We start from the raw sequence: 23,832 nt of genomic DNA, 5'->3' as shown, positions 1-23,832 counted from the left end.
AGGACACTGTCAAACTACGGGGTGGAAATGGGAAAACAAAAAGCAGTGGTACTCTTCAGAGCTTCAGTCACTTGGGGCAAATGGATGATTTGTGTATAATGGCTAAAGCTGTAGAAACAATTTTAAAAATGCATTTATTCTGGATCTCTAGTTCCCTCACCTGTGCTCTTACTGTCTCTCCTTGGACTACAACTACTATACCAAGACTCTGAGCAATCAATGGAGATGAGCTACAGCAAGGACTGAAACTTTAACTGTTTATAATAAAGCTATCATAGATTTTCCTTTTGTTTTCCCCTGTCATGTGTTTAAAGCAGCCTTTGTCTCTTGCTCACTCCCATGAGATTTTCAATGGGCAGGGACAATCTAAACTTCAGTTCGAAAATCTACATATGTGTTGTATGAAAACTAAATTAATAAAATCTTATTTTCCTACACTTATGGAATCGTCCAGTAAACTGAGCCCTTTACTCTAATAAAAGTAAATAATACCAGATCTTTCCATTTCAGGAAGAACAGTCACAGAACTAGGTAAGTCAGGAAATTTTTTGCTTCAGGTCTTTTTATATATAACATGGCAGTCAGCAGCAGCAGGGTTTGAAGTAGGGTTGCCAACTTTCTGACCAAACAAAATCTAACACCCTTTCCCTGGCCCTTCTCTGAGGCCCCACCCTTCTCACTCCATCCCCCCTCCATCCATCACTTGTTCTCCCTCACCCTCACTCACTCTCACCCATTTTCACCGAGCTGGGGAGGGTCCCTTTTCAATCCGGTGTTCGGCTGAAAACTGCACACTTGGCCATCCTAGTTTAAAACTGGAGTTTCATGCCAAAGCTAAAAGACCTAGTTCCTTAACCAAGCCTCTTACAGGCTAATCAAGTTCTAGGTGGCTTAGCTGTTCTCTCAGTCCTGCAATGCTAGCAACAGAGTGCCCCAGTGAACAGGGCTCTAGAGAGTCAAGAGTCTGCCCCTAGCTTCTTGGGGGACTTTGGGGAAGCCACTCCTGGTTTCTGGGGTTCAGATTCCCCAATGGGAAATGTAGAATGTGATATTGGCTCAGTGGAAATTCAGGGCCTTGTGGGGTGGTTCTACTTACAAAAGAGAGAAGTGACTCAGAGTCTAGGTAATGCCAGCTGTAATCTATTTAATTACAGAAATATAACAAGTCCTACTGTTTCTCTGAACAGCAATCAAGGTTTCAGAGTAGCAGCCGTGTTTGTCTGTATTCACAAAAAAGAAAAGGAGTACTTGTGGCACCTTAGAGTACTTGTGGCACTTCAAGGAGTACTTGTGGCACTTCATCGGATGCATCCATGAGCTGTAGCTCACGAAAGCTTATGCTCAAATAAATTTGTTAGTCTCTAAGGTGCCACAAGTACTCCTATTCTTTTCTGAACAGCAATGTGAACATAGAGCACACTGGCCTTTGCCAAAATCCCACTTCAGACACTGCTATCCCTAAACCTCTGCTTCCTCATCTGGGTCACATACAACTGCTGCTGCTTACTCACTGCATAGAATCATAGAATATTAGGGTTAGATGAGACCTCAGGAGGTCATCTAGTCCAACCCCCTGCTCAAAACAGGACCAATCCCCAACTAAATCATCCCAGCCAGGGCTTTGTCAAGCCAGACCTTAAAAACCTCTAAGGATGGAGATTCTACCACCACCCTCGGTAACCCATTCAGTAACCCATTCCAGTGCTTCACCACCCTCCTAGTGAAATAGTGTTTCCTAATATCCAACTGAGACTTCCCCCACTGCAACTTGAGACCATTGCTCCTTTTTCTGTCATTGGCCACCACTGAGAACAGCCGAGCTCCATCCTCTTTGGAACCCCCTTCAGGTAGCTGAAGGCTGCTATAAAATTCCCCCTCACTTTTTTCTTCTGCAGACTAAATAAATCCAGTTCTAAAACCTCCTTATCCCTACTGGAAATACCTCTCCTGATGCATCCCAAGACCGCATTAGCTTTTTTCACGGCCATATCACATTGGCAGCTCATAGTCATCCTATGATCAACCAATACTCCAAGGTCCTTCTCCTCTTCCGTTACTTCTAATTGATGCATCCCCAGCTTATAACTAAAATTCTTATTATTAATCCCTAAATGCATAATCTTACACTTCTCACTGTTAAATTTCATCCTATTACTATTACTCCAGTTTACAAGGTAATCCAGATCCTCCTGTATGATATCCCGGTCCTTCTCTAAATTGGCAATACCTCCCAGCTTTGTATCATCTGCAAACTTTATTAGCACACTCCCACTTTTTGTGCCAAGGTCAGTATTAAAAAGATTAAATAAGATTGGTCCCAAAACTGATCCTTAAGGAACTCCACTGGTAACCTCCCTCCAGCCTGACAGTTCACCTTTCAGTAGGACCCGTTGTAGTCTCCCCTTTAACCAATTCCTTATCCACCTTTCAATGTTGATCCCCATCTTTTCCAATTTAACTAATAATTCCCCATGTGGCACCGTATCAAACGCCTTACTGAAATCTAGGTAAATTATATCCACTGCATTTCCTTTGTCTACAAAAATCTGTTACTTTCTCAAAGAAGGAGATCAGGTTGGTTTGGCACGATCTACCTTTTGTAAAACCATGTTGTATTTTGTCCCATTTACCATTGACTTCAATGTCCTTAACTACTTTCTCCTTCAAATTTTTTTTCAAGACCTTGAATACTACAGATGTCAAACTAACAGGCCTGTAGTTATCCGGATCACGTTTTTTCCCTTTCTTAAAAATAGGAACTACGTTAGCAATTCTCCAATCATATGGTACAACTCCTGAGCTTACAGATTCATTAAAAATTCTTGCTATTGGGCTTGCAATTTCATCTGCCAATTCCTTTAATATTCTTGGATGAAGATTATCTGGCCCCCCAATTTAGTCCCATTAAGCTGTTTGAGTTTCGCTTCTACCTCAGATATGGTAATATCTACCTCCATATCCTCATTCCCATTTGTCATGCTACCATTATCCCTAAGATCCTCTTTAGCCTTATTAAAGACTGAGGCAAAGTATTTGTTTAGATATTGGGCCATGCCTAGATTATCCTTAACCTCCACTCCATCTTCAGTGTTTAGCGGTCCCACTTCTTCTTTCTTTGTTTTCTTCTGCTGGCAATGCTCCTACTTATACAGTCCAATATGCTGTTGGCCTTGTTGGCAACAAGGGCAAACTGTTGATTCATATCCATTGTAATCCCCAGGTCCTTTTTTGCAGAGCTGCCACTTAGCCAGTCAGTCCACAGCCTGTAGCGGTGCATGGGATTCTTCTGTCCTAAGTGCAGGACTCTGCACTTTTCCATGTTGAGCCTCATCAGATTTCTTTTGGCCCAATCCTCCAATTTATCTAGGTCACTCTGGACCCTATCCCTACCCTCCAGTGTATCTACCTCTCCCTCCAGCTTAGTGTCATCTGCGAATTTACTGAGGATGAAATTCATCTCATCATCCAGATAATTAATAAAGATGTTGAACAAAACCAGCCCCAGAACTGACCCCCGGGGCACTCCACTTGATACCAGCTGCCAATTAGACATCAAGCCATTGATCACTACCTGTTGAGCCTGACAATCTAGCCAGCTTTCTATCCACCTTACAGTCCATTCATCCAGCCCATACTTCTTTAATTTGCTGGCAAGAATACTGTGGGAGACTGTATCAAAAGCTTTGCTAAAATCAAGATATATCACATCCACCGCTTTCCCCATATCCACAGAGCCAGTTATCTCATCATAGAAGGCAATCAGGTTCGTCAGGCATGACTTGCCCTTGGTGAATCCATGTTGACTGTTCCTGATCACCTTCCTTTCCTCCAAGTGCTTCAAAATGGATTCATTGAGGACCTACTTCATGATTTTGCCAGGGATTGAAGTGAGGCTGACCAGTCTGTAGTTCCCCACGTTCTCCTTGTTCCCTTTTTTAAAGATGGGCACTATATTTGCCTTTTTCCAATTGTACGGCACCTCCCCCGATCACCATGAGTTTTCAAAGATAATGGCCAATGGCTCTGCAATCACATCCGCCAACTCCCTCAGCACCCTTGGATGCATTCGATCTGGACCCATGGACTTGCGCATGCTCAGCTTTTCTAAATAGTCCTTAACCTGTTCTTTCACCTCTGAGGACTGCTCATCTCCTCCCCATACTGTGCTGCCCAGTGCAGATGTCTGGGAGCTGACCTTGTCTGTGAAGACCGAGGCAAAAAAAAGCACTGAGTACTTCAGCTTTTTCCACATCATCTGTCACTAGGTTGCCTCCCCCATTCAATAAGGGTCCCACACTTTCCCTGACCTTCTTCTCGTTGCTAACATACCTACAGAAACCCTTCTTGTTACCCTTTACATCCCTTGCTAGCTGCAACTCCAGCTGTGTGTTGGCCTTCCTGATTACATCCCTGCATGCTCGAGCAATATTTATATACTCCTCCCTAGTCATCTGTCCAAGTTTCCACTTCTTGTAAGCTTCCTTTCTGAGTTTAATCTCACCGAAGATTTCACTGTTAAGCCAAGCTGGCCACCTGCCATATTTGCTATTCTTTCTGCACATTGGGATGGTTTGTTCCTGTGCCCTCATTAAGGCGTCTTTAAAATACAGATAGCTTTCCTGGACTCCTTTCCCCCTCATATTATCCTCCTAGGGGATCCTCCCCATCAGTTCCTTAAGGGAGTCAAAGTCTGCTTTTCTGAAGTCTAGGGTCCATATTTTGCTGCTCTCTTCCTTTTGTCAAGATCCTGAACTTATCCATCTCGTGGTCACTGCTGCCCAGGTTGCCACCCACTTCTACTTCCCCTACCAATTCTTCCCTGTTTGTAAGCAGCAGGTCAAGAGGAGCATGGCCCCTAGTTGGTTCCTGCAGCACTTGTACCAGGAAGTTGTCCCCAACACTCTCTAAAAACTTCCTGTATTGTCTATGCACTTCTGTATTGCTCTCCCAGGAGTTGTCAGGGTGATTGAAGTCCCCCATTAGAACCAGGGCCTGTGATCTGGAAACTTCAATTAGTTGTCCGAAGAAAGCCTCGTCTATCTCATCCTTCTGATCTGGTGGTCTATAGCACATGCTCAACACGACATCACCCTTGTTGCTCTCCCCTCTAAACTTAACCCAAAGACTTTCAACAGGCTTTTCCCCAGTTTCATACTGGAGCTCTGAGCAATCATACTGCTCTCTTACATACAATGCAACTCCTCCACCTTTCCTCCCATACCTGTTCTTTCTGAACAATCTATACCTATCCATGACAGTGCTCCAGTCATATGAACTCCCCCACCAAGTTTCTGTTATTCCAATCACATCCTTGATTGTTCCAGGACTTACAATTCTTCCTGCTTTTTTCCCAGGCTTCTTGTGTTCGTGTACATGTACCTAAGATAACTAGCCGATTGCCCTACTTTCTCAGTATGAATCAGGGGCTTCTTATCTTGTACCCTCCTCCTTGTTTTTCCTCCTGGTATCCCACTTCCCCACTTACCTCTGGGCTTAGGTCACCGTCCCCTGGTGAACCCAGTTTAAAGCCCTCCTCACTAGCACTGCAAGTGCTTAAACACATAGCCTCTGTGTTTCCAGCTGAGGAGATCCCTTAGCGCTCCACTCTGACCACATGGCTTGTCAGTGCTTTTGGACGTTAGTCCCCTCCTTTGTGATTGGCTGTTTTGCACTACTGAAGAGGTGTTCCTACTGTTGCACACAAATGTTTTAGCCTGTTCCTCCCGTCCCAGTTATTTTAACAAGCTCTATGGCTGTCTTGCCTCCAAGACCCCAATGGCAGACTGTCAGCACCTTCTTCACTTTTCTTTATACAGTACTTTGAGATATACAGATGAAAAACATAACATGAGAGTTAAAGTAGTATTATAATCATAGGCTGGTTCTGAAAGCCTTATCCATTGCAAATATTCTCACTGGAGTTAATGGGACTTTTCCTGAGTAATGACTGGAGAAATTGGCCAAATATGAATTCTCACTGTCTTGAGTTCCATTTACTTGGTGATTCTTCTTTTGCAGATTTCAGGAGGGTTCGGAGCTACATGGGTGAGTTTAACTCTCTAATTATAAGGGCTATTTTTCCAGACCCTGAGGCAGCAGGAGATGGCAATGATATGAAGGATTGAGGGACAAAAAGTTTTGATATGAAGGCAGGATGTATGCTAATGGTAGATACTAACATTTGGAGGGAGTCTTATATATTTGACTCGTAGACAAAAAGCTGGTATTTGTACATCAATCAAGTATGAGTTGTATATTTATGTTCTTTTTAATCAAATGAGTGGGGTCTATTGATAATTGTGCAGCTTCTACAGCCCAGACCCAGTGCTTTTCATTAACTAAAATAAAGAAAATAAGTTTCAAGTATATCCCTAATGTGGGGATGCCACTATTTTGATTTAGGAAGTAAAGGCTGGAATCTAGTTTCCTACCACAAGTAAAACAGGGGAAATTATTATTTAAAATATTTGCTTTAACATTAGAAGCTATTCCTTTTCTTCTCGGGACTTTCTTTGATTTTGAGATCTGATTCACTTGGGCTAATGGGATTATTCTAGTCCTACTGCTGCAGGATCATGTGGTCACTAATTGACCCATGGATAAAGGGGTTGTTCTAGTCCCTCTCCTAAGAGATCGTGGGATCCCTGATTGACCCATAGCTAAACGTGTCATTCTGGTCCCCTCTTGTGGGATCGGGGAGTCCCTGACTGACATGTGGTTAATGGGGTTGTTCTGATCCCTCTCCTGTAAGAGAAGCAATTTTGTGACTGACCCATGGCTAATTGGGTTATTCTGGTCTCTCTTTCCAGTTCCCATCACCCTGGATCCGAGTTGTGAACACCCTGAACTCATCATGTCTGCAGATGGCAGAACAGTCCAACACAACCCTTCTTCTCTAGAGCTGGCTGCTCCCTCCAGGGCCCTGATTGTTGTGGGGAAGGAGGGGTTTGTGGCCAGGAGGAAGGATCATAGTGGGGAGGATAGGGTTTGCAGGTGGTACTGGGAGGTGGAGGTGGGGGACAGCCCGGACTGGGAGCTGGGGGTGCTGAGTGAGACTGTGAGGAACAGAGTGAGACAGAAAAGGTTGGAGAGAACCCCTGAGGGGAGGTGCTGGGCTTTGGGGAGATCAGAGGGGAGGTATCACCCCAGGGAGGCCGACACTGTGATCCAGAAGTGGGATAGGAAGCCGACAGTGGTAGGGGTGTATCTGGATCTAAAAGGGATGACTCTTTCATTTTATAGTGTCAGTGAAATGACCCTTATTCTGGCGATTCCTGTGGAAGATTCTGAGAGATTGTTCCCATTCCTCAGCCCTGGTCACGCTGTGGGGAGGGACAAGGGGAAACCCCTCAGCATCTGCCCCCTCAGCGACTGGGATTTCTGCCAGAAATTAGCAGTCACTGGGTCTGTTAGTCAGGGAGCTCCCACAAGCACAACACAGCCCCCTGCCTCTGACAATGGGGACGGGGCAGGAAACAACACGGGGGCACCTGCAACAGGAAAAACAGCCCCAGCCACTGGACACCACCCTGCTCCTGAAGACCAGGATGTGGAAGGAAAAAGCACTGGGTCATCTAAGCTCAAAAATTTTGCAAAGTACTTCTCCATCCAGAAAATTGGAAAGGGGAATAAAACAGAGCAGGAGCATCTGTCAGCAAAAAGGGGGAAAGAAAAACCAAACTCCAAGATCTCAAAAGCCCTCCAGCAGAGCAAAGTGAGTCAGAAAGAGAAAAAGACTCAGAACTTGAATCCAGGGCAGATCTCTGGAGATGACACTCTTCTTCCACAGATTTCAGAGTCAGGAACTATGACAGGGGAATCAGATCCAAACTCTAACACGCTGGAAAGAACCTTGCCTCAAATCGAGTCTGGAAATGGTGACACTTCAGATATTTCCTTCCGCTTGAACTCAAAGGATACCTGCAGCAATTAGTGATAATGATTTTAAACTCACACTAGTTAAATAGGATGGTGTTAACTGGAGGGCACTATGCTAATGCTACTGTTAAGGTAAGGAATTTAAATACACAGAACTCAGGAAATGCAGGAGGGAAGGTTCTTACAGTAACACTAACTCTGCTGCTGCTACCCTTATTCAGTTTGATACTCAGAGTGAGTGGGTAGTAAAATGAAGCCCTCACTCTGTAGGACCAGAGTCTGATATGTGCAATAGCACCTTATTCCAACATCAGTCCTATTACTTCAGTGAGACTACTCCTTGAGTAAGGTACTATGCAGCATGAATAGACACCAGACTCAGGCCAGTCGGAAACAGTGTGGCCACCTTCACCTTTTGCACTTCCTGACTTTTGTCCATTTACATACCCAGTAAATAGGACCAACATTTTCCAAAAAGGGAGAGAAGGTGCAGGGACCACAGCTGCACATGCTGTTGGGGTGAGTCAATGCACATTTGGTGACTTTGAAACCTAAATAGGTATGTGCATGCAAATAGATAATTTACACTTGCAACTGTGATAATTGCAGGTGCAAATGCTAATGCACAAATGCACATTTTACAGGGAAAGTGAGCATCTACCTTTAGGAAATTTGCCTATAACCTTTAAACTTGTATTTTGTGTTTAATTTCCCTATTTATTACACGTGAAACAAAAAGAAAGAAAACGTCAGTGCTAGGCTGCATGCAGCTATGAAACTGGAAAGCCTTTGGTTCTCTGTGTACAGGGGGTAAATTTTCAAATGCACCTAGGTGAGTTAGGATCCTATTTCCTGTTTCAGAAGTGACTTAGGCACTTGAACTGATCATCAAAGGTATTTATGCATTTAACTCACATTAAATCAAGTGTAGAGATACTCTTAGGCACCTAAAAGTCTGTTTTAGGCTACTAAATCACCTAGGATCAGATTTTAAAAAGTATTTAGGTGCCTAGTTTCCATTTGAATAAAAATCTGACCCTTTTGAAAAAAATTTCATTATACTTTTAAATGTTTAAGAACACACCTTTACATACAGAGTCGAGTAGCTGTTTTGTAGAGGGTCGTGGCAGCTAAAAATGAAGGAGATGTGCGCATGCACCTGTGCACATACACACTGTGTTCTCACAGAGATATTACTTTTGTTCTCTCTTCCTGTTGTTTTCCTTAATCCAAAATACCCTAGAGGTGTTTGTGTTGTTTTTTGTGCATGGAAACATACAAATTCAGGCAATGAGGATGGTAATGTAAAGCACAAGGAGGAGCTTAGAGAAAATGAGGAAGCCGTGAAACAGTATCCAAAATAGAAACAAATGACAAAAAGAACTTTGTGGAAATATATAGTTTGCAGGTTAATGAAGAAGAGGCAATATATGAAATATACATTCATAGGTTTGGACAGTATTTTCATGAAAATATTATCAAAGTGTTCCAAAAACAATTTTTTATCTTCATTAATGATCTGGAAGATGGCGTGGATTGCACCCTCAGCAAGTTTGCAGATGACACTAAATTGGGAGGAGAGGTAGATACGCTGGAGGATAGGGATAGGATGCAGAGGGACCTAGACAAATTAGAGGATTGGGCCAAAAGAAATCTGATGAGGTTCAACAAGGACAAGTGCAGAGTCCTGCACTTAGGATGGAAGAATCCCGTGCACCATTACAGACTAGGGACTGAATGGCTAGGCAGCAGTTCTGCAGAAAAAGACCTAGGGGTTACAGTGGACGAGAAGCTGTACATGAGTCAACAGAGTGCTGTTGTTGCCAAGAAGGCCAATGGCATTTTGGGATGTATAAGTAAGGGCATTGACAGCAGATCGAGGGACGTGATCGTTCCCCTCTATTCAACATTGGTGAGGCCTCATCTGGAGTACCATGTCCAGTTTTGGGCCCCACACTACAAGAAGGATGTGGAGAAATTGGAAAGAGTCCAGCGGAGGGCAACAAATATGATTAAGGGGCTGGAACACTTGATTTATGAGGAAAGGCTGAGGGAACTGGGCTTGTTTAATCTGTGGAAGAGAAGAATGAGGGGGGGACTTGATAGCTGCTCTCAACTACCTGAAAGGGGGTTCCAAAGAGGATGGATCTAGACTATTCTGAGTGGTAGCGGATGACAGAACAAAGAAGTAATGGTCTCAAGTTGCAGTGGGGGAGGTTTAGGTTGGATATTAGGAAAAATGTTTTCATTAGGAGGGTGGTGAAACACTGGAATGTGTTACCTAGGGAGGTGGTGGAATCTCCTTCCTTAGAGGTTTTTAAGGTCAGGCTTGACAAAGCTCTGGCTGGGATGATTTAGTTAGGGATTGGTCCTGCTTTGAGAAGGGGTTTGGACTAGATGACCTCCTGAGGTCCCTTCCAACCCTGATATTCTATGATTCTATGAAAGACAAAAAGTGGGGAAGGGGAAAAGGAGGGATTCTGTTGCCTTTACTGTACTGTGCTATTGTAATCAAAGGAGTAATGTTTAATGTGATAGTTTTATAATTTCTACAGCAAATATGAAGAATATGCGTTTGGTTTACAAACTTTTCCTTTTTTATATTCCTTGTTGTAATGAAAATATAATCAATATGGTCTGGTTATATTTTCATGTTATTTTTAACTGAATCTGGTGTACAAAATCTGTATATTTCAACTGAAAATTAAATTAAAACTCACCACCACCATCAAAACCCCTTCATGACTTCACCAAGAAAAAAGGCATGTTTTCAAACTTCTGTTAGCTAACCTGCATTAAAACCGCAGTGTAGACAGGGCAATTTGTATTTTAACACATATTAGCTGGCAGGGGTGGACCCTAGGGGCATGCCAGGCTTTATCTTGATGGGTTTAACATGTTTTAAAGGCATGCAGCTTTGTCTAGATTAGACTTTTAAAATGAGTTAGCGCTGTGTCTTTGCTGTCTACACGACATTAATCATATGCAGAAATCACAGGGACTCTGCTCATTTCCTTATAACCATGTTTATTAATTGTGTACAGATGTACACACCTAACTACCTATATCCGCTGTTGCCCTGGCAGGATTCTGGTGGCTATAGCAATAAAAAACAGGGAACTCAACTAGTAGGCCATTTAAAAGGATATTACGCAATTCCTATACAGTACATCCTCCTGCACCTTCAGCATGACAGGCATACAAAAATTACAAATGTACTTCTATCTAAACTATGATCAATAATACACAACAGGCTGATAATTCAGTCTGCAAGGTGGTTTGTGACTTCTATCCGGACAGCATCTCATAGCCATCACAGCAGGATCTGGGACATCATCTGTAATTTCTGGAGTAGCTGCATCCTTGCTCTGTAGCCTGAGAGGCACTTGTAGAAAAGGGCGAGGAGGCTCACAGCTGCTATCACCAGCCACTGTTTGTGGCTGAACTGTAGGCTTGTTTTTTTCAACAGGCATAACTGGTGTAGAACTGCCATAGGTATCCCCCTGAATGTGAGTTTTTAGTCCAATGCGGAGACAGAAATGCAACCCTTTGATGTATATAAAGAGGAATATCAAGCAGAAGAGAGGATTTTGCCTTGGTTCACAGCCTTGATAATACCACTACTAGAATTCAGTGTCCAGTTCTGGCATCCATACTTCAGGAAAGATGTGGAAATACTGCAGAGAGGTCAATGGAAGGGTATCAATTGTTCAGTGGTTGGGGTTCCCATTCTCTTTCTGAACCCTCCATTGATACGGGTCGATTTCAGGCAGTCCTCGGTGAACCGTTCATATAACCCCAGACAGTTACATGACACACACACCTCATGTCTCTGGCTCTGCCCCAGGAGCAGCATGTTAACCATTTTCTACCCAGCAGGTGGCAATCCCACAGTGACAGGTATAGTTCTTTGTTCTTTGTGACTATGTCCATTCTATTCCCTGACACCTGTTCCCAAGCACTGAGAGACCAGCTACAATGTGGCCGCCTGTCATGTGGTCCAAGAGGGAGGTCATCAGTTCCCAGAGGCTGTAGCGCAAGAGAAACATGCCTGAACTGTGGCCCCAGCCCCCGTGCTATCCTGTGCCCCCACGCCGCCCCTTCCCAGATTCATAATCTTAGCCATCCCACCCTCACCCACCATTCACCCACTTACAATGTGAAGACAGCACACCGTTCAAAGCACTTGTACCTGCCCATTTAATTGTAGTCACATGTCTAGGCTCCCTTCTCTGATCTTTAAAAGGGATGCCAAATTGTGTGTAGAAAAAAAGTCTCCTTTCAGAGATGCTTTCAAAATGTTTTAACCACACCAATGTCAGCACTATGCAAAACCCATTGCAAAGTAAATGAGGCAACACTAACAACAAATGCTTCCATGGTGTTGATTTCATGGTATAATGATTTCAGCACATACAAAGATACTTTCCAGGATACATGTACACACAGGTCCTGCATCCATCTGAGGCAGCATAATACCAACATGCAGTCTGGTAAGGCAGCATGAGTCACAGATACACACAGCTATGGTGCTTTTATGCTTTGAGATAATGTTCATCTCCCTGAGGTAGCATAACAGCACTACACTCTAAGGAAGCCATTGCATGTACTTTAGATAACCACAAGTAAACAAATGCATAAATACTCATATCACATGCACACAGGAGACATGCACACAACTCAGAATACTGGAGAGACTGATACAGGACTTGATTAATAAAGAATTAAAGGAGGGTAATATAACTGATACAAATCAACATGCGTTTACAGATAATAGATCCTGTCAAACTAACTTGATATATCTTTTTTTTTTAATGAGATTACAAATTTTGTAACACACATCTGACAGGTGCTTGGCTTGGTACCACTCAACATTTTGTTTTAAAAAAAACGTAGAATAGGAAATTAATCTGGCACAGATTCAGTGGAGATACAGGGCAGACATGTGAGAAGGACAGGCTTCAGCTAATGAAGCAGCAAACCCAGTTCCTGGAAAGAATAGCAGAACAGGGAGCAGCAAGGACAGACTGAAGCATTATCAAGCATTCTAAAGCCTGGAAAACATGGGGCACTATCAAGATTCAGACATCCCCCCTCTTTTAGTTCCCACTCCACTCTTGGAGATGGCTGGACACTGAAAAGCATACAGTGTTGGGTAAGTTGAGGAGTGGCAGTGTGTCGGAATCATCTTGCCAAGCTGTTAAGCAAGGCTGGTAGAGACTAGGGAGTGAGAGTGGTGTGGGACCCTTACTGAATGTGGGAGGGAACTGAATAGTGAAAGATTATGTGGAAAAAGCTGTAATACTCAATACTTTTTTTGCCTCAATCTTCATGGACAACATCAGCTCCCAGACTGCTGCACTGGGCAGCACAGTATGGGGAAGAGGTGAGCAGCCCTCAGTAGTGAAAGAACAGGCATCCAAGGGTGCTGAGGAAGTTGGCTGATGTGATTAAAGAGACATTAGCCATTGTCTTTGAAAACTCATGGTGATCTGGGTAGTCCTGGATTATTAGAAAAAGGCAAATATAGTGTTGATCTTTAAAAAAAAAGAAGAAGGAGAATCTGGGGGACTACAGACAGGTCAGCTTCACCTCAGTCCCCGGAAAAATCATGGAGCAGATCCTCAAGGAATCCATTTGAAGCACTTTGAGGAAGGGAAGGTGATCAGGAACAGTCAACATGGATTCACCAAGGGCAAGTCATGCCTGACCAACCTAATTGCCTTCTATGATGAGATAACTTGCTTTGTGGATATGGGGAAAGTGGTGGAATTGATATGCCTTGACTTTAGCAAAGCTTTTGATATAGTCTCCAACAGTATTCTTGCCAGCAAGTTAAAAAAGTATGGTTTGGACAGATGGACTATAAGGTGGATAGAAAGCTGGCTAGATTGTCAGGCTCAATGGGCAGTGATGAACAGCTCGATGTCCAGTTGGCAGCTGGTATCCAGTAGAGTGCCCCAGGGATCAGTTCTGGGGCTGGTTTTGTTCAACATCTTTATTAATGATCTGAAGGATAGGTTGGATTGCACCCTCAGCATGTTTGCAGATGACACTACTCTATGGGGAGAGGTAGATATGCTGGAGGGTAGGGATAGGGTCCAGAGTGACCTAGACAAATTGGAGGATTGGGCCTAAAGATATCTGATGAGGTCCAACAAGGACAAGTGCAGAGTCCTGCACTTAGGATGGAAGAATCCCATGCACCACTACAAGCTGGAGACCAGCTGGCTAAGCATCAGTTCTTTAGAAAAGGACCTGGGGATTACAGTGGACAAGAAGCTGTATATGAGTCAACAGTGTGTCCTAGTTGCCAAGAAGGCTAATGGCATATTGGGATGTATTAGTAGGAGCATTGCCAGCAGATTGAGGGAAGTAATTATTCCCTTGTATTTGGCACCGGTGAGGCGACATCTGGAGTATTGCGTCCAGTTTTGAGCCCACACTACAGAAAAGATATGCACAAATTGGAGAGCGTCCAGTGGAGGGCAACGGAAATTATTAGGAGGCTGGGGCACATGAATTATGAGGAGAGGCTGAGGGAACTGATCTTATTTAGTCTGCAGAAGATATGAGTGGGGATTTGATAGCAGCCTTCAAATACCTGAAGGGGAATTCCAAAGAGGAATGTTCTCAGTGGTGGCAAATGACAGAACAAGGAGCAATGGTCTCAAGTTGCAGTGGGGGAGGTCTAGGTTGGATATTAGGAAACACTATTTCACTAGAAGGGTGGTGAAGCACTGAAATGGGTTCCCTAGGGAGATGGTGGAATCTCCATCCTTAGACGTTTTTAAGGCCCAACTTGACAAAACCCTGGCTGGGATGATTTAGTTGGGGTTGGTCCTGCTTTGAGCAGGGGGTTGGACTAGATGACCTCCAGAGGTCTCTTCCAACCCTAATCTCCTATGATACTGGTTTTTGAAGGCATGTGAAGTTTATGTAGTAATTCAGTGGCCAGGATCTCTGAAATATCAATTAAGGGCATGTATTGGAATAAATATTGGAATTATTTGTATCAGCAGCATTTTTAACTACCCATGGTTCTGTCTGCCTTGGTACTTAAATTTCCAGCTTGGTACATAATGCTTTCCCCATTTGTTAGCAAATATGGCTTGCTGTTTTGCTCTCTGTTAGTAGCTGAGTAGGGGAGCTAGGAATAATCCCAGGTCTCTTGACACTGACTGCAGTACCCACTCCTCTGGGCAACATTTTCATTTTAAAGCTATGTTGATTATAACTGATTTCAGAAGCAACTCTGTATGAATGTGCGTCTGGTACAAATCAGGATTGGGTTTATCATACACACTGTAAGGAGAGTGATCACTTAAGATAAGCCATCACCAGCAGCGGGGGGGGGGAGGAGGAAAACCTTTCATGATGACAAGCAAGGTAGGCTATTTCCAGCAGTTAACAAGAATATCTGAGGAACAGTGTGGGGTGGGGGGGGGGAGAAATAACATGGGGAAATAGTTTTACTTTGTGTAATGACTCATCCATTCCCAGTCTCTATTCAAGCCTAAGTTAATTGTATCCAGTTTGCAAATTAATTCCAATTCAGCAGTCTCTCCTTGGAGTCTGTTTTTGAAGCTTTTTTGTTGAAGGATAGCCACTCTCAGGTCTGTAATCGAGTGACCAGAGAGATTGAAGTGTTCTCCAGGGGACACCATCATTGGGCCTAATCACATCAGCCACACTATCAGAGGCTCGTTCACCTGCGCATCTACCAATGTGATAGATGCCATCATGTGCCAACAATGCCCCTCTGCCATGTACATTGGTCAAACTGGACAGTCTCTACGTAAAAGAATGAATGGACACAAATCAGACGTCAAGAATTATAACATTCAAAAACCAGTTGGAGAACACTTCAACCTCTCTGGTCACTCGATTACAGACCTAAGAGTGGCTATCCTTCAACAAAAAAGCTTCAAAAACAGACTCCAAGGAGAGACTGCTGAATTGGAATTAATTTGCAAACTGGATACAATTAACTTAGGCTTGAATAGAGACTGGGAATGGATGAGTCATTACACAAAGTAAAACTATTTCCCCATGTTATTTCTCCCCCCCACCCCACCCCCCACTGTTCCTCAGATATTCTTGTTAACTGCTGGAAATAGCCTACCTTGCTTGTCACCATGAAAGGTTTTCCTCCTTCCCCCCCCCCCCTGCTGCTGGTGATGGCTTATCTTAAGTGATCACTCTCCTTACAGTGTGTATGATAAACCCATTGTTTCATGTTCTCTGTGTGTGTATATCAATCTCCCCTCGGTATTTTCCACCAAATGCATCCGATGAAGTGAGCTGTAACTCACGAAAGCTTATGCTTTAATAAATTTGATATTCTCTATGGTGCCACAAGTACTCCTTTTCTTTTTGCGAATACAGACTAACATGGCTGCTACTCTGAAACCTGTCATTAAGTACTTCCTTGTGTTTCTTTTAAACCTGCTACCTATTAATTTCATCAGCTGACCCCTAGTTCTTTTGTTGTGTGAGGGGGCAAATAACACTTCCCTATTCACTTTCTCCCAACCATTCAAAATTTTATAGACCTTTATCAAATCTCACCTTAATCGTCTCTTTTCTAAGATGAACAATTCCAGTGTTTTTAATCTCTCCTCGTATGAAAGTTGTTCCATAACATTAATCATATTTGTTGCCCTTCTCTAGATTTTTCCCAATTCTAATGTATCTTTTCTGAGATGCGTTGACCAGAACTGCATGCAGTATTCAAGGTGTGGTTGCATCATGGATTTATATACTGGCATTATGGTATTTTCTGTCTTATTTTCTATCCCTTTTCTAACAGTTCCTAACATTCTGTTTACTTTTCTGTCTGCTGCTGCGCATTGAGCAGATATTTTCAGGAAATTATCCATGATGGCTCCAAGATCTCTTTCTTGAGTAGTAACAGCTAATTTAGACCCCTTCATTCTCTATTTATAACTGGGATTATGTTTTCCAATGTTCATTTCTTTGCATTTACCATCATTCAGTTTCTTCTGTCATTTTGTTGCCCAGTTACTGTGATGGGCTGTGGATTGGGACTGCAGGTGAAATTTTCAAGAGCTCTGAACCCAATGTACTCTGTGGAATCAGGCCAATAGTAAATACAGTTACTCACCTTGGTGAGGTGGAGTTTTCTCAGGCTGGTCAGTGACTCTGCTGCCATCGAGGAGAGCCTTTTTGTCTGGTCAATAAACACAAGAAATATCACAGTGCCTTAGCTAGGAATGAGTTAAATTGGGGTCTGTATCTACCATGAATACCTTTACACGTCTGGCTCCTGGCTCCCCTGTAGCCATAACTCAGCCTGCTAACACATGTGACATCTCCAAACTGTCCTGTCTTCACTGCAGTTTTACCTCGAGTTAGTTGATTCTAGTGCAGAACACAGCTGTTTTCCTACTGAAAGCACAGCTTTGGGGTCAGAAAATGTTATAAACAAGCCAGATATGGCTGGGTGGGGGAGGAATAATCTACTAAATGCTGGATATCCTCCACTTGAGCCCTTTCTCCTGCCCACACTGTGAAGCGTACAGATGCTCACCTGTGACCCTCAGTTGCAAGGGGGCACTGTAGTTGGAACTGGTCACCTGGTTTTTCTCATCCTTGCGCTGATACCCACAGGAATAGTGCCCTCCACTCTTCATGGAGGTCTTCAGAAGCACTGTAGAACTAATTTGTTCTGGTTTGAATTTTTGGCTTGAAAACTCCATCCCATCCTTACAGAAAATAACTTTGGTAACATTATACTTTGGAAGATATGCACATCGGGCTAAAACTGGGTCCCCCTCCTGAGCTGACGTTGTATTCAGGAACAACGTAGGTGCTGGGAGATCACCTGGAACAACAAAGAGACATGGGAGATGGGAATGACAGGGAGCTGAGTGTTAGCAATCACGGAGATGAGAAATGTATTGACTGGTAAAAGGAGAAGGGTCTGTTCACTTGGGAATTCACGGAAATATGGAATTCAAAACAGCAAAGCTGAGGCAACGCCCAGCTTTAATTCATACACCCAGACACATATCAGACTTGCCTATTTAGTCTGTTTTAGCTGTGGGTCTGAATCCCTGCTATATTGGGCCCTGCCTGTGAGTGGCCTGGCTATGATGTGACCCGCTCAGAGCTGCTCCTTCTCCCGAGCACTCAGACACCTGCTCTAGGATGGTCCGCAGGCTGGGCAATGTGGCGGGGAGCTGTTAAACAGTGCAACAGGCCACTCAGCGAGAGCCCTGTCTGGGTCTGTCGTTATTGAATCTGATGTTAAAAACTCCCCCAAAGGACATCAGCAATTGAAAGATGTTCAGGCTAGACGGGACCATCTAGGTTTTAATTAACCTAATTGTCACTTTCTATCAAACTGTGCCGTTGGATGTGATCTCTCCAGTCTCTCTTAGCCGTTATCTTTGTACCAATCTTGATTTTTTCACTAATCCTGGATTTCAGGAGTCTGAGTCTCTCCTGCCGGGCCCACAGTGTGCCATTTGTACCAGTGCAGTGGGGGTGTAACTCGGGGGTCATTTCACACTCGCTGTGCCCAGGTAACATGGTTGACCCCATGTGCCAGGCAGAGGGGAATCGGCCACAGAGCTGGGTATTTCTGGTGTAAATATCCCAGTGCGCTAAGCCCTGCCCTGCCTCCCTCAGTTTGGGAGCTGCCTTTGGCCTGTGTTACAGACTGGAGATGGATTTGTACAGGGTTTCACTAGCACTAGCCCCCAAGACAGGACTGGATCAACAGCTCTGAAGGCTTTGCCCCTCCCCCACTGCACTTCCCCTTGCACTAACACTTTCTAGCGCTTGTTTTTTTCCTACCCATTTTCATGCTGTTTTTCTTCCCTCTCCCCAGAGGCTGCAGGTGGGGTGAGGCTGTGCCCTGGGGGCTCTTTGGGGCTGGGCACCTACATATCCACAACTGAGCAAATCCCATTTATAGGGGCTGTATTTAGCTGGAGACTCTGTGGGGCTGTGTGTGTTCAGAGAGGTGAGCCCCACGGGGGCAAAGAGGTTTGTGTGGCTGTGTTATTCCAGGGCCGGTCTTACGGAAAATGGTGCCCTGGGGGTACTTGTGTTTTGGCGCCCCCCACCATCCAGCCCCAATGGGCACCCTGCTCCCCCCATCACATCTGGTCTCCACTGCCTCCCCAGTATTCAGTTTGTATTGAAAGATGTGCCAGAGCTCAGCCCTGGCACAAAATAAGCACCGGCAGGGCGGCCTGTTACTGGTGGGTCCTGGCCGGGCACCCAGCTCTGAAGGCAACGCCACCGCCAGCAGCAGTGCAGAAGTAAGGGTGGCCAGGCATATGGTGTATTGCCACCCATATGTCTGAGCTGCTCCTGTGGCTTGTGGTGCCTGGTGCTTGGCATGTGGCTCAAGGCGGGCTTTGCATGGTCACACAGGGGCTACATCTTGCCAGAGCCTATGGCCCTCCTGCAGCCCTCTGGCCACTCCTGGCTCACCGGGACACCATTTCAGATTTTGGGGGAGGGTGAGGAAACTTTAATCATGATTCTAGGGATCGCTTAGCCACCTGAAAACTCTAGGGTTTTTGCAGATAATAATTTAGGAATTAGCTGTCAGGAGCACTGTATCTAATTGTTAAAGCCACGTTTAAAGGTTTATGTAAATTTAGAACAATCAGGAGATAATACAGCAGATATTCCCAACCCCAAACCTTGAGGTATCAGTTCTGGAACAGATATCAGAAACACATGTTAGATACTTTGTACACTATCTTTAGTAGAGATAAATAAAAATAAAAAAAAATTGCTTAAAATCTGCTTACTTCCTCTACCATACATACTCTGTGTTACTGCCATTATCTGCTCTATTTTAGTCAATTGTTTTTGCATTCCACTAAAAACATACTTAATTTTAACTTTTTTTTCTTGTTTATTAAGAAAGGGAATTTATATTTCTAATTACTTTGGCATTTAGGTTACTGATCAAAATTATGTATGTGACTCACTAAAATTTAATTCCATCATTGCTATCATAGTTGGAACTACATCTGTTTTCATGTATATTTTAAATTATTTTACAGATACAACTAAAAATACAATTTGAAAATAAGCAACCTTAATAAGCCCAATGTCTAAAGTTATGTTTTTAGCTAATGTTTTTTAAACTGGCACTGCTAAGGTTAGTACAAGCTGAAGTTACATTCTAGAAGGATACTATTATTTGATTGTAGCATTTTAAATAATAAATGACAAAGCACAATATGATAACAAAAGTAATAATGATAATTACTCCAGCCAGGACAGATTAGGCATTTTAGAACTCACTACACAAAGAATTAAAATTAAGCATAAGAGAGAAATAAAATTATGAAATGCACAGACTGGTAAAAAAAAACTAAAACAATAGCAATTTGAAAGACTAAAATTACAGAGAATATACATGCTTTGCAGGAAGTACCAAGAAGTAATAACAAAAACATAATACATGTTTGTTGGGGGGGGGGTGTATGTGTGTGTGAGGAGAGACAGTTTGTGTTGGAGAAGTGTGTGAGAGTGTGTGTGTGAAAAAGAGCCAGTGTGTGTTGGGGGAGTGTGAAAGAGAAACTGTATGTGTGTGTGTGTGTGTGTGTGTGTGAGAGAGAGAGAGAGAGTGTGCTGGGGGAGTGTATGAGAGACAGCGCGCTGCCCCTTTAAGCAGAGTGGCACTCACCAGTCTAAAGGCTTCTTCAGTCAGCAGCAGCTGCCAGCATCTCTGTCCCACTCCTGACCCCTGTAACCCCCCATCCCAGATCACAGAGATGGGGTACATGGATGGGGGACACTCTGACATCAGTGCCCCCTCTTATCCCTAACCCCATCTCTTGCACAGCAAATATGAGGCTCCTGGGGGCAGCTGGCCTGGGGCGGCTCCAAAGCAGGAGGCAGGAGCAGCCGCGGATGCAGAGGGTTGCAGATCAGCAGGGCAGGGTACCTCCTGAGTCAGAGGTGCCCTGCTTAGATTTTACCCCTTTTGCTGTACCAAAGGCCAGCTCTGGTTACAGCCTGAGCCTGGGGCCCCATATGTGTGATCTCCTCCGGCCCTGGATGTGATGGGACCCAGTGCTGAGGTGGGGCTGGGCTGGGACATTCTGCTCTGGATTCGGGGCTGGAGTTTGACTCCTTGTACCATGTTTAAGTTGAGGAGCAGTGGGCAGTTTGGGGTACAGTGTCCTGGAAGCATGGCTGACACTCAGCTCCCAGGTGGGGGTTTCACAAATGCTGGGCCTCTTCCCAGGGACTGTCCATGTGATTTATCATGTGGGGCCTGTCCAAACCGAGTGCTGTCCCTGCCCAGGGTCTGTCTGTGGGGTTTACCGTGTGGTACGTGGGCATGGGGTGCAGGCTAGGGAAATGCAGCTGCCCCTTCTTGAAGGGGGGAATGAACATACTAAACATGAGTGCTCTGCACCCAACCCCCCCATTGTCCATCACCTCCTGTGAGACCCTAGGGGCTCAGTTGCTTTGGCCTGTTTGCTAAACTTTCTGAGCCACACCCCAACCTGGGTCATAGTTAGTACTGTTTATATGGGGCAGCACTCACAATGTGACCCCAGACCCCACAGAGGGGACAGTCCCTGAGCTGCTCGCAGCCTGAGGGCAGACAGACACAGTGTGGGGTAGGGGAACAAGACAAGAATTGTCTGTGAAAATCCCCATGTTTTGCTCTAGGCAGGTGAAGCAATGGGATTGCTCAGAGGGATTGAAATATGGAAAACCGAGGGCCTTGGGGAGGAGGACAGAGCAGAGGGGTACGTGCGAGGCAGCACAGTGGGAACTGCTTTGAGAAACTGGGATCCGGGCGGATGGGGCTGGGGGAGCCGGTGGGTGGAGCGGACGCGGCTGTGTTACATCCCCTGGGAGTTCCAGTCTGGAGGCTCAGGCTTGTTCTCTCCAGGATATTGGTGATGATCAGGGAAGACACCAGGAAGAAAAGGACGAGGGTGGAGTGCAGGATCCAGATGTAGAGAGACATGGCTGGGCCTGGAACACACAAGGGGACATTTGATGGGAGGCTGGGAGGCAGGGAAATGGCTCTAGGGTGTTCAGGGTCAGAGTGGGTGTGACGTTGCACTCCATATGTTTTATGGAAATATGTTTATAAGTGGGAATATGAGGTAATTGAAATATGCTTTTTGCAAAAGTTCTCTTGTAAGGTATCATAACAAAGGTTACAACCTACTGAATATATTCCTTTTGTTTGTATGTATTTAACATTCTTGTATATGAAGCTAGAAATCTGAAGTATAACTCTGAGGACCTATTGTAATTATGCAAGATGTGGGCCATTAATGGTGGCTTGGAATCTTGATGGCTCCTATTCACTAGGACCATTGGTTGAGAACGGATTTATTTACTTGCAAACCTTCCTGTGTGCGTGTGGGTCAGCCCAGGAAGAATGGAGGCTGGGGTCTCACAGGACATGTGACCATATCACATGACACTGGAATCCATCTTAACCCTGGAGATTTTCCATTTAGAAAGGGCGGGGGGGGGGAGGGACCCAGAGAGACAAAAGATTCCAGCCTTGTGTCAAAGCTATAAAAGGAGGTGGAACAGAACAAAGGGGGCTGTCAATCATGAGAAAACCCCTGCTAGCCACCTCAGATGTCTGCTGGAACTAGCAAAGTCTGTACCAGGGGAAAGGATTGGGCCCAGACTAAGGACTCTAGTCTGTGAAAGAAGCTTATTGGACCATCTCTGAGGGTGAGATTTTACCTGTAATCAGTTTCTTAATAAGAAAAGGAGTACTTGTGGCACCTTAGAGACTAACAAATTTATTAGAGCATAAGCTTTCGTGAGCTACAGATCACTTCATCGGATGCATTTGGTGGAAAAAAACAGAATGCATCCGATGAAGTGAGCTGTAGCTCACGAAAGCTTATGCTCTAATAAATTTGTTAGTCTCTAAGGTGCCACAAGTACTCCTTTTCTTTTTGCGAATACAGACTAACACGGCTGCTACTCTGAAACCTGTCATTATGCCAGTTTCTTAATGTATTCAGCTTAGACTTGTGTGTTTTTGCCTTATTTTTCTTGGTAACTTACTTTGTTCTGTCTGTTATTACTTGGAACCACTTAAATCCTACTATTTATACTTAATAAAATCACTTTTGTTTATTAATAAACCCAGAGTAAGTGATTAATACCTGGGGGAGCAAATCGCTGTGTTTCTTTCTATCAGTGTTATAGAGGGCAGACAATTTAAGAGTTTACCCTGTATAAGCTTTATACAGGGTAAGAGGGATTTATTTGGGGTTTGGATCCTATTGAGAGCTGGGTGTCTGGGTGCTGGAGTCAGGTAACCTGAAGAGCTGTTTTCACTTAAAGCATACAGCTTTGGGGGCATGGTCCAGACCCTGGGTCTGTGTTGCAGGAGGCTAGCATGTCTTGCTGAACAAAGCAGGGTTCTGGAGTCCCAAGCTGGCAGGGAAAATGGGCTCAGAGGTAATTTCAGCACATCAGGTGACAGTCCCAAGGGGGTCTCTGTGACTGAACCCATCACAGTGGAGCCCCGACAAGGCAGCTCTGGCTCCAGCTGGACAGCTGTGTCCCCCCAGAACTCCCGGGGGCCATGCTCTGAGAAGAGGAAGCACAGTGTCATAAGACCTCATAGCAAATCCCCCTGGAGGGGGTGAGATAGTTCAGAACCGCACTTCACATTCAGCACAGAGAGCACACGGAGAACTATTCAGACACTCATTAGCACTCTATGTAAAATATCTTATTTAAGCTAACCTCAGCCATACCTGGCAGAGCCTTAAAGGATCTTCTTATGAACATGTCTGGTGTGTACTTTGCTAGGAAGGAAGCTCTCTAAACAGTCCATATCTGATACCAGAACACGACAGATCATGCCTCCCACCCCACTGGGGAAGGAAGGGCTCTGCAGTGGCAGCCCCCTAAAAGGCAGTACCCCGTATGCCATTCAGTCGTGCCAACCCC

At 44.4% G+C, this 23,832-nt stretch overlaps 1 protein-coding gene across 1 annotated transcript in view; it reads left to right on the top strand.

The window, feature by feature from the left end:
- LOC119847302 (butyrophilin subfamily 3 member A1-like) overlaps positions 1-9,461 on the top strand; it is a 34,566-nt gene extending 25,105 nt beyond the window's left edge. The window contains exons 10-12 of the mRNA XM_043501286.1: positions 511-531; positions 6,019-6,045; positions 6,810-9,461. Of these exons, the coding sequence (XP_043357221.1) occupies positions 511-531; positions 6,019-6,045; positions 6,810-7,933 (1,172 nt within the window). The 3' untranslated portion in view covers positions 7,934-9,461. The remainder of the gene's footprint in view (positions 1-510; positions 532-6,018; positions 6,046-6,809) is intronic.
- Positions 9,462-23,832: the final 14,371 nt, after the last annotated feature.

Source organism: Dermochelys coriacea, chromosome 23, assembly GCF_009764565.3.
Source record: "Dermochelys coriacea isolate rDerCor1 chromosome 23, rDerCor1.pri.v4, whole genome shotgun sequence".
Taxonomy (NCBI): domain Eukaryota; kingdom Metazoa; phylum Chordata; order Testudines; family Dermochelyidae; genus Dermochelys; species Dermochelys coriacea.
Note: the sequence above shows the minus strand (reverse complement) of the source record. Positions and strands in the feature narration are given on the sequence as shown.